General features: G+C 48.5%; 1 protein-coding gene across 1 annotated transcript; it reads left to right on the forward strand.

Annotated features, from left to right (window-relative positions):
• Positions 1-5,493: 5,493 nt before the first annotated feature.
• LOC118244561 (acyl-coenzyme A thioesterase 1-like) lies at positions 5,494-10,567 on the forward strand. The gene is made up of 3 exons (XM_035539624.1): positions 5,494-6,176; positions 7,918-8,120; positions 9,403-10,567. The coding sequence occupies exons 1-3, from the start codon at positions 5,600-5,602 to the stop codon at positions 10,006-10,008; spliced, it is 1,386 nt and encodes a 461-aa protein (XP_035395517.1). The 5' UTR covers positions 5,494-5,599; the 3' UTR covers positions 10,009-10,567.
• Positions 10,568-11,159: the final 592 nt, after the last annotated feature.

Here is an 11,159-nt window from a genome sequence, read left to right on the forward strand (position 1 = left end):
AATTTAAATAAAGAGAGAATGAGATTTGAAAACTATGGAGTCATTTGCTGTGCTTTGTTTAGAAGCAGGGATCTTTGCATCTGGGCCACCAGGCTGGAACTTGCAGGAGCATGGGAGCCAGGGCTGCCCAGGTGGGGAGAAGAGATAAGAGGAGACTGACATGTGTCCCTGTCACATTCACTCCCCTGCTCTTGGGTCACCAAGTGTGGAGGAGAAGGAGTTGCATATGCCTTCAGGGCCCTCTCCCTTAGGATCTGCTCCTGCATGTGAACAAACTTGTGATTACACCCAGCACTGCATGCTGAAGCTTCATGTTTGGGGAATTTATTTCATTTTTTTCTGCAGCTGTTTGTGACTGTCCAGCCAGCTGTATGGGTACAAATGTGACAAACTCTATTAGACATGAGCTGTTGACCAAGTCTGAGACTAAGATTGGATCCAGCCGCAGGTAGGCTCCAGAGGAGTTCAAAAAGCAAGTCTGTCCATTCTGACTCCTGTGACTCAACGGGAGGGTCTCTTCATGCCTTCAGTGGGCTGTCAGCTCAGTGTGAATAAAATGCAGGCTGGGATTTGAATAGCAAACCACTATTTTTGCATAAAAGTAAGTCTTGAAAGCAATTAAAAGGTACCTTTAAAATCATGGTCTGACATAAGACATCTCGGTGAGGTTAAAACATGATCTGGGATTCCCTGAAATGTAACCTTGTGGCACATGTGTATGTGTTGAGACTGAATACAGATGGGCACCAGACCATTCAAAGTGAGAGAGGTTTCCCTTCATGGGAACCCAGCCCAATTTATATATAGATGTTACTCTCCTAAAACCTTCAAGGTTTTTTGTTTGTTTTTTTGTTTTCAAAAATGAAATTCCTATAACCAAGAAGGTCCCTCTAAACAAAACAGGAAAAAACAAACAAACAAACAAACAAACAAAACAAAAAAACAAACAAAAACAAACAAAAAAAAAAAAACAAGGTACCGCAGACTCAGTGGGATGCCTTTTTCAGTTGGTACAGTGAAGCATCTAAGCAGTGCACTGAATCAAAAAACTTGGATCCTAAAAGATTCCCAGGACAACCTAAAATGGGAAATTAAAGACTTTAAAGAGAAATTAACTGAACAACAAACTAAACCATCTCAACACTGACATCTGTTTCTCATACTACTGCTCTGGTACAGCTGGATATTGTGGATGACCTTACAGATTTATGCTATTTTTCTCATCTATCCCCATACCTTCCGGATAACTCAGATGAACAGGGGGAGGAGGAAATTGATTCCACTGCTAGCCCTAAGTATGGACCCTATCTAAATTGTCCTGTTGGAGGAAAAACTGTAACCTGTCTCCTTGATACCGGAGCTTCTCATTCCACTTCGCCTGCCTCTGACTTCCCACATTACCTTTTCTTCTGAAGTTGTAAATGGTGTGGGTGTTGCAGGATAATCCATCCCATGTCCTCTTATAACTTCTGACAGTGTTTCAGTTGGTCCTGTCTCTGATTATCTTACTTTTCTTTTAATAGCTACTGCTTTTAGTAACTTGTTGAGCAAAGATCTCTTATGTAAACTAAGTTGTGCCATCCACTCTTATCTGGATGGAATGTTTCTTGACATGTCAACAATGCATCAGGAAGAATTCATCTCTCTCTTTCATCTCTGGCAATCTAATCTTGCGTTGACACCTGTCTCTCCAGACCCGTCTTTTCTTCAGGACATCATGGAGCAAGGACATTTTTCAGGACATCGGGACTTCAGGACATCTTTACAGATTTGGTGTTCTCACACTGATGAAGTAGGCCACATGCTAAGTGCTGAACCTGTCCAAATTACTTTAAACTGGGAAAAGCTTCTCCTGTGTGTTTCTCAGTAACTTATCTCAAAGGAAAGGTATCTGACTGGCAATTGAGTCTCTTTTGCTAGCCCCGATGGATGGTGAATCTCATGACTGTCTTACCAAACAGATCCTTACCTCACGGCCTGATCTTCAGAATGTGCACTTGCTCAACCCAGATCTTATCATTTCTGTAAATGGCTCTTGCCTCGAAGATGCAACTGGAAAACTTGTTTCCAGCTGTGCTGTCTATACTGTGCATGGCACATTGGAGGTCTTTGCTCTTCCTTCTGTCTCTTCTGCACAAGCTGCTGAACTTGTTGATTTATCTGTGCCTGCGTTCTGGATCAGAGTCAATCTGCAACCATCTACCCTGACTCTTGCTATGTCTTTGGTGTTGTACGTGATTTTGGTCAGCTTTGGAATCAGTAGTTTTCCTACCTGTACAGGTTCTCCTATTAAGAGTAATTGTTACGTGATGCTCTTTTACGAGCCCTTCTTCTATCCTCTATCTATTGTTACATGTCAGGCTGACACAGTTTCAGCTGGGATAAAGTTAATTTTCCTCATAGTAGCAGGTGCCAGCCGAAACCACAACATGGGGCCATGACACTGTCACATGAGGAAATGACCTGGCTGATCATCCTGCCAGTTTTGTGGCCCTTTGTAGCCCTTGGGCTCTGGAGTTTGTTGTCATTTGTCTTTCTGACTCTGATTCACCGTCTCTTTCAGAACTTTAATTATTGTAGAACAAGGCTCCTGCAACTGAGAAGGACTCGGCTCCACAGTGGTTGCCAATTTCATCCAGATTCTTTATGGCATTCTCCAGATAGTCCTCTGGTCATGTCTCATTCCATTTTACCCTGTCTTGCACATGTGTCACACTCTGTGGCTCACACTAGCCAAGGGGGGATGATTGCAGCTATACAGTGAGAATGGTTTGCTCCAAATTTTACTGTGAAGCACAGCAGTATTGCAGTACCTATCCCATGTGCCTAGTCCCTAACATAGGCCAGTATACAGAAACAACCCCTGCAGCACATCTCTAACCTTGGGACCTGCAAATAATCTGCAGATAGAGTTTCCTCCAGATGGCTAAATGTTGTAATCCAGAATATGTGTTTGTAATCCATTGCAGGTTCTCAGGATGGGTTGAGGCTTATCCCTGCAAACATGCTCATGTCACTATTGTGGCCAAGAAACTTTTAAGAGACTTGATATTTTGATTTGGCTTTCCTCTTACTACAGATAGTAATCAAGGCACCCATTTCACAAGCCAAGTGATTAAAACTTTTACACAGCTTTAAAGATTAAGCAACACCAGCATTGCGCCTACCATCTTCAATATAGCAGTACAGCAGAAAGAAGAAACTCTGACATGTGAAGTAAATTAGCTAAGGCATGTTAAGACACAGGCCTAAAATGTCCAGAAACACAGCCACTACCATTGTTGTATATGCAAAGCACAGCAAATAAGAAGCATGGCTGTTTGCCTCGTGAAATTCTTATGGGATGGCCTATGAGCCTTTCCCATTCACCACCTGAAGCACCGCATAGACTTGACCTGCAACTGACTGATGTTTTAACATTAAATTATTGCAGGCCCCTGATGAAACATGTAATAACTGTACATTCTCAAGGAATGCAAGATCTTCCAGAGCTTTCCTTCAAACTGTGCCACGCTCTGGAACCAGGAGGCTGGGCTTACATCAAGGTGCGCCAGAGTGAGAACTCTGGAAGGGAGCACACCAGTTACACTGCACTACCTTCACTGTCATCAAAAGCAAAGGAATTCCCCACCAGGTATATGAATCTCCCTGTAGGAAGGTACCACCACCCAACAACACAACACAGAGAAAGGTGCCCCCTCCAGAAAACACGATGCCGACCCTTACTCTTAAACCCTCTGCTCCAGGCCTGGATTTGTGACTGGACTGTGGTCACAAGGATGCATGACCTCTGACCATGAAAATCAGATCCATCTTCAATTGCTCCTTTAACCTCTGGAATTACTTTTACAACTATTTAGAAATATTATTACAATTAATTTGCATAATTTTACTTTATTCTAAGCCAAAGGTTGTTTATACATTAATAGCACAGGAAATGAGGTTCCAAATTCTGATCAAAACATTTTTAGGCTATGCTCTGCATGGATTAGGAACCTATTGAATATGGAGAGGTATCTCTCTCCTTAACCTTGCAGCTTGGGTAGCTGTTGTGGCAAATCTATCCAAGTGCTGGATTTGCACATGCAATAGAATCACAGAATCATTAAGGTTGGAAGAGACCTTCAAGATCATCTGGTCCAACCATCCCCTACTAATGTCACCCACTAAACCCTGTACCTAAGCACCAGGTCCACCTTTTCGTTGAACAACCACAGGGATGGTGATGCCACCACCTCCCTGGGCAACCCGTTCCAATGCCCAGCTGCTCTTTCTGAGAAGAAATGTCTCCTAATTTCAAACCTAAACCTCCCCTGGTGCAATTTGAGGCCATTTCCTCTAGTCCTATTGATTCGTGGAAGAACTCTACAACTCAAAGCAAATGAGTTATAAAGTAGGTATGTGGTTATTTCGGCACCGGGCCCATGCGGGATAGCTCCCAAAGGCATGCGTGCCCCAACGTGGCAACTTGCCCTGGTTATACACAGTAAAGAGTTACATATGCATGAAGTTTCCCAATATGCCTATACATATGCATAACCTATCCCCGCTTTGTATTAAAATTAGCTACAAGAAGTCATTTCCATAAACTCCTCCTGTCTGCGTTTGAACAGTGCCTTCTGGTGGTGGTCGTCGGGGGGTCGTGGGAATGAAGGCTGATAACTAACTCTTCATTACCACTAGTTACCCCCTGCCTTTGTACAGACTCAGCTGCTCCTTGGCTCTGGTCCAAACCACAAGGTTGGTCTCAGCTGGTTTTTGAGACAGGTTCCCCATTTTTGTCAGGAAACATCCTCTGTGAGGGGGCCCGAGACTCCTTGTTTTGGTTAATTTGCACAGTAGTAAGCAAAGACACTCAGCAACATCTATTTTAATGTGATTAAGCAAGCCCCCATTCCTCCATTCCTGGCTTTAATAATAACGATTGTTTATTTAGAAATCATTAATGTGATTAAACAAGCCCCCATTCTTCTATCCCTGGCTTCACTATCACTAGTTATCTGCGAGAAGAGGCCGACCCCCAGCTCCCCACAGCTTCCTTTCAGGTAGCTGTAGAGAGCAATGAGGTCTCCCCTGAGCCTCCTCTTCTCCAGACTAAACACCCCCAGTTCCCCCAGCTGCTCCTCACAGGACTTGTGCTCCCGAATGTGAATTCCCATGGTTGGTGCTCACGCTCTGTGACTAAAAGGTTGGACAAAATGGCGGGCATGAGCTGATTTTGCTCCTATGAGCACTTCAAAACACCCCGAATGGATCCCGTCCCAAACTGCCCCTTTCCGATGCCTCGGCCGAGGGGCGAGGGAAGGCGGCAGGCCGCCAGAGTCTTCGCCATGACCGAGCTTCGCCTGCAGCGATGCGAGCTGGGAGCCCGCACCGCTCTGTGTGAGGCGTTACACCCCCACAGGGCGGGCCGCGGGCTAACAGCTCCCAGCCCTAACACACGGGCACTGCCCCACAGCCAAGCCGCCGCTCCCCGTCACGGGCAGCGCCCAGGCCCCGCCCCGAGCAGCGGCGGGCGGGCCGAGGGCGCCCCAGCCCAGCCCGGCTCGGGTGGGCAGAGCAGGGCGCCGGCCCCCGGAGGCGGAAGCGTTGCGGGGCTATGGGGCAGGTCGCTGCCCTCTCCCTGAGCCGGGTGAGTGCTCGCTGCTGGCAGAGGCTCCCCTGGCCCGGCCCCGCGGGGTTCCCTGGTGCGCTCCCCGCCCGCGGCCTCTCCTCCATGGCCGCCACCATCCGCTTCTCGCCGGCCGCCCGCAGCCTCTTCGACGAGCCGCTGGCCATCGCCGTGCAGGGCCTCGGCCCGCGGCAGCAGGTCACGCTGCGGACATCCTTGCGGGACGAGGCGGGCGAGCTCTTCGAGGCCCACGGCCGGTACCAGGCGGCGGATGATGGGGAGCTGGACCTGGCCCGCTGCCCCGCGCTGCCGGGAGGCAGCTTCAGCGGCCTGGAGCCCATGGGGCTGCTCTGGGCTTTGCAGCCCTGCAAGCCCTTCTGGCGGCTGGTGAAGAAGGACGTGCAGACCCCCTTCCGCCTGCAGCTGGAGGTGTTTGAAGGCCACGGGGACACCCCTGGGAAGCTCCTGGCCCAGGCCGAGCACGAGCGGGTGTTCCTGCGGGACGGGGTGCGCAGGGTGCCGGTGCGAGAGGGGAGGATCCGGGCCACGCTCTTCCTGCCCCCCGGTGAGTACCAGCCCTGCCGGGCTCGTTGCCCCGTGAGGTTATTTTAGTGACTGCTGTTCAGCCCCTGGTCCACGGTTGTTTTTGGCAAGGCTGCTGCTCAGGCAGTCACATCCCAAGGTGTGGGGTTGCAAGCGATTGCTCTGTGCCCAGAGAACACCTTCACCCTTCACCATGGGTGAAGACTTCATGACCTGTCTGTTAGCCCAGTCTCTAAATTCACCAGAATCCCCCTGGATTGAAGCTCACCCTCAGTACTCTCTCAAATTTACTGCCATCCACAAACTGTGTCACCATACTAGTTGTTGATACAGAACCGTAGGTTGCTCAGAGGAAAGCTTGGTTTTGGCCAACAGTTGCATGTGAACGCTTGTTTGTTTTCAAATGCCGTGGTGGTGGCGTGTGGTGCCAGCCGGCCCTCAACCTACCTTTCCCCTACCTGGCTGCTCTCCAGGGAACTCAGCTAGTCATTCTCAGGGTTGAACGTTGCTGTCCAAAAGTCTCAGGTCCTAACTGTGCTGCTGCCCATCCCAGCCTTTCCCCAAATCCTGAACTCAGTCATTTCAGAGTTGCTGCAGTCCAAGCTGCTTTTTGCTGCCAAATTTGCACCACTTCTCTCCACTTCCGAGCAGGAGGTCAAGTAGAGCATTATACAGGTTTGCCCTTACAGCCTTTCTGTCAGCAAATTATCGAGAGGGTCTCAGAGGTTTCCAGATTGCCTGACAAATGCTGTGTTGTCCTCCCAGCAACTGTTAAGGCTTATGCTAGTTGTCAGTAGGAAGCCTCATCTCTCGCCTTGATTTGGTCAGGTGCTCTTTAGCAGTCACGATACCCCAACACATTCCCATCTTCTCTTCTCCCTGTGACCCAGAGGCTCTCACCAGGCGTGTCTCTGGTTTTATGCTGGAACCCCACAGAGTCAGAGCGCACTTCTACATAGCATGCGCTTTTCCCTCCCCGCCTCCTTCCCTGCCTGCCCTTGGTAGCTCCTCCATGAGAGTAGTGCTATCATACGTGTTGTCCCAGCCAGCATCCCTGATTATGATTGCGTTGTAGCCCTGTGGCTGGTGGTGAGTTTCCAGTTCGTGTTGTTTGTTGCCCAAGTTCTGCGCATTAGTGTGTGGACACCTGAGATTGCCTATATTCAGAGCAGGAATGAAGAATCCTTATGGCCTCCTCCTTTCCATACTTCTTTATCAGTTTGTAGCAGTCCCGCTCAGCTCCGTTCCATCCCTGTCTCCTGATGAGCCTAAGGTAGAGTTTCCCTCATGAGGGTAGCAAGGCCGACTGCAAGTATTTTCTTCCCTTAGTGCCCTGGTTAACCTGCTGTAGTACATTAACACAGGAACTGAGAAGCTCGGAACATCAGAAGATGAGATTTTTGGATCCATCTTTTAAGAAATGCAGTGAGGAGAATCCTCCTGGGTATTTTTGAAGCAGAGCTTGGTATCTTTGCAGGGAGTTTACATTATATAGGGAACTAGATGTGACTGTCAGGGGAGCCCTTCCCTTCCAGCCCTGATGTTCACTAAAACGTTAGCAAGACTGCTGTTTTGTGCTGTCTTGTTTAATCTTGAAGCAATTTAGCCATTTACTGAAAATAGGCACAGAATTTAGGATGCTTAGTACCATTCTTGATGCTTTTTTTGTTTTTTCTTTTTAAAAGATACATTCCCTGTCCTATCAATTTGGGATATAAATGAAAAGTGATGGGTTAAGGTATCTGTTTTGTGGTCTGTTGCAGGAAACGGCCCCTTTCCTGGAATTATTGACTTGTATGGAACGGGAGGAGGACTCCCTGAATACAGGGCATGCCTGCTGGCCAACTATGGCTTTGCTGTGCTGGCTCTGGCTTTCTACGGCTATGAAGATCTCCCCAAAGAGATGAAGGAGTTCCACCTGGAATATTTTGAAGAAGCCGTAAACTACATGTTAAAACACACCCAGGTTGGCTTTTTTATTGACTCTTTTTCACTACTGGTAATTGTCATTAGTTAAGTCCTGTCAGACTGCACACAGGGCAGAACTGCTCTATTTAAAATAGCATCTCTGTTCACGTTGGCTGTAAATAGTTCCTTTCATATCTTTAACTCCCATTACAGCGGTTCTCTGGCAGATTATTCCAGTTCTTCTGAGCTGGCCGGGTGACACAATGACATGTGGGTCACATACTGGTAATTTCTGCTTCATTCAGCCCAGTGTTGTAACTAGGGAACCGGTAGCCTTGAGGCTTATCAGGCTTCCAACAGGGCTTTGAGGTTTACGCTCTGTAAAATGTCCTTGAGAACTAAATGTCCTTTTCAGCCTTGGAGCATGTGATACGCCTCTGTGATCCAGGGCATAAGAAGTCCATAAATACACATTTGTTGCTGTGTATTGTAATAAGCTGTTGTAGTCACTCCAAATGGTGGTATGTGGTGTGTGGCTTTTAGTTGCTGGCTGTGAACTCAGGGATCAGGGTTCCTGAGCTGGCACCTCTTGGAAGAGAGCGAGCTCTGCTTAAGTCTGCATCAAGATGTCACCTCTTGGAGGAGAGCCCTGCTTAGTTCTGCGTCTTCTTCCAAATAGCTGTACACAGCCATAGCTAGAATTGCACAAGGCAGTGTCTTGCCTCTCTGGAGAGCTCAAAATAAATACCTTCCTCAGCCTCAGAAAGATGAGTAATTGTTAAAGGCCTTGGTTGCCTTTCAGTTGCCTTAACCCTAACTGCTTTTGCTACTCCTCTGCCCAAAAATTACTTTTTTTTTTTTAATCTCCCCCTGGCAACAGTATCTTAGCCTCTCATTAACACCTTCACTGATACCTGCCACCATGTTTTCAACATTTTGGGCCGTATTTTCTAATTTCCCCCTTTTCTGTGCTTCAAAGTCAGTGGGTGTGGAGCCTGTCATGCTGGTGCTAAGGTACAGAAGGTATTAAATTTTAGTGCTGTCTCAGAGCCGTTTTAGCCCAGAGGGTCTTTGGATGTTGGAGCAATTGAGATATTCACTAACCATCTTCCAGTGTCCTCTGTTAGGATGCTGCTGCAGTGTCAGCAGGGCTTGTGGTAATAAATCAAGCACAGAGCAGTGCTCCGAGGTCCTTCAGACATGGGCCTTGCACACAGGACCTTAGATGCCTCTACCTGGGGTCCAAATTCAGAACAAAGACTGCTGCGAACATGGCAGCACTTCAAAGAAATAGCAAGCGATGGTTTATTGATTGTGGTTTCTCGTTCTCTCCCATCCAGGTGAAAGGCCCAGGGGTTGGGCTGCTTGGATTCTCAAAGGGGGGTGACCTGTGCCTCTCCATGGCCTCATTCCTGAAGGGCATCACGGCCACCGCTGTGATCAATGGCTCGGTGGCGAATGTGGGCGCAGTGCTCCGCTACAAGGATATCACCATTCCCCCCCTCGGTGCCGACAGAAAACGCATCAAGATCAACAAGTCTGGGATTGTTGATATTGTCGATGTACTGAACAACCCGTTAGAAGGGCCTGACCGCCAAAGCTTTATCCCTTTGGAGAAGGCCGAGTGTCGCTTTCTGTTCATCGTTGGCCAGGATGATCACAACTGGAAAAGTGAATTCTTTGCAGTTGAGGCGAGCAAACATTTGCAGGCACATGGGAAGGAAAAGCCTGAGATAGTCTGTTATCCTGGAGCAGGGCATTATATCGAACCCCCCTTTTTCCCAATGTGTGCAGCCTCAATGCACCTGCTAGTTGGCAAGCCTGTGATTTGGGGAGGGGAGCCCAAGGCACACTCTGAGGCACAGAAAGATGCCTGGCAGCAGATCCAAGCCTTCTTCCACAGGCACCTCAACGGCAAGCCATCTGGAACGACAAATAAGCTGTGATGTGAGTTAGGTTACTTTCCAGAGGAAGATGCTGGTGTTTCAGATTTGTTTTGTTATATGGCTCTGAGTGAGAGCAAAAAAACATCAGAAAATAAGCTGTTGAGTTTCTTTGAGGAAGATAGTGAGTGAGAGCCATGAGAGCTGCTTCCTTTTCACAGTGTCTTCTAACCTCAGGGATCTCTTGGCCTCCTTACTGTACGTGGTATGGGTTTCCAAGCTGTGGAAAAATGATGGTGGCAAGGCTGGGTCTGTTTTGAGTGTGAGTTTAAGTGGAAGGTAACTAAGCTGAGCTGAGAAATGGGATGAAAATTTACCTTGCAGGGCTTCCTTAGAGGAAACGTGTTGGATGCCATTGTCCTTACCAGAGATGGTTTCTTGCAGTATTCTTTCTAGAAGCAGCTCTTCTTTCTGCCTACCTCCAGTAATCTTCCCTTTCTCCATGTGCACTTCTTTCTATTTTACTCTGTTCTTTTGTCCTCTCCCACATCACCAAAACGTATGCATCTGCCTTAATGCTGTCAATTCTGAGATCTGGTATAAATATGGTTTTCACTTACAAGTGTGGCAATACTGTGCCAGCATCCTGAAATAACAAATTAACTAATTTATAGATGACAACAGCCCATAGCCTGACAGAATATTCTGGGTATATCCAGTAGAAACGAGAAAACTTTGTGGTTTTGGAACATTCAGAAGCATAAGGGAAAACAGAAGAACTGGCGTGGACCTGTTGGTGGTCACGCCCGGACCTGCATGTGGTCATCTCAGCAGGGCTGGCTGTCCCTTTGTGCACAAGGCTGTGGGGCTGTGGTAGTGTCTCGGCAAGGCCGTAACGCCCTCCCGCCTCCGCTTAGGTTTTCTCTGAGAAGAGGGGAAGAGCGGGGACGGTGAGTAGCGATCGGCTGCCAGGCGCACTCGCACAGAGGAACAGAGGCGCTGGTGCCTTCGCACAGGTTGTTACCGGGTCAGTGCCTCACAGCTCCGAGCCGCACCGGCTGTATTTCTGTCACTCATTAAAGCGAGCCGTGAGCTGGGGCTGCCTGCCTGCCTGCCTGGCTGCGAGCGGGCAGGGCCGGGGCGGGCTCCAGGCACCCCTCGGGCTCCGCGGGGCGGGCGGCGGGGGCGAGGCGAGGCCGTCCCGGGGGGAGGCC

Source organism: Cygnus atratus, chromosome 5 (assembly GCF_013377495.2).
Source record: "Cygnus atratus isolate AKBS03 ecotype Queensland, Australia chromosome 5, CAtr_DNAZoo_HiC_assembly, whole genome shotgun sequence".
Classification (NCBI taxonomy): Eukaryota; Metazoa; Chordata; class Aves; order Anseriformes; family Anatidae; genus Cygnus; species Cygnus atratus.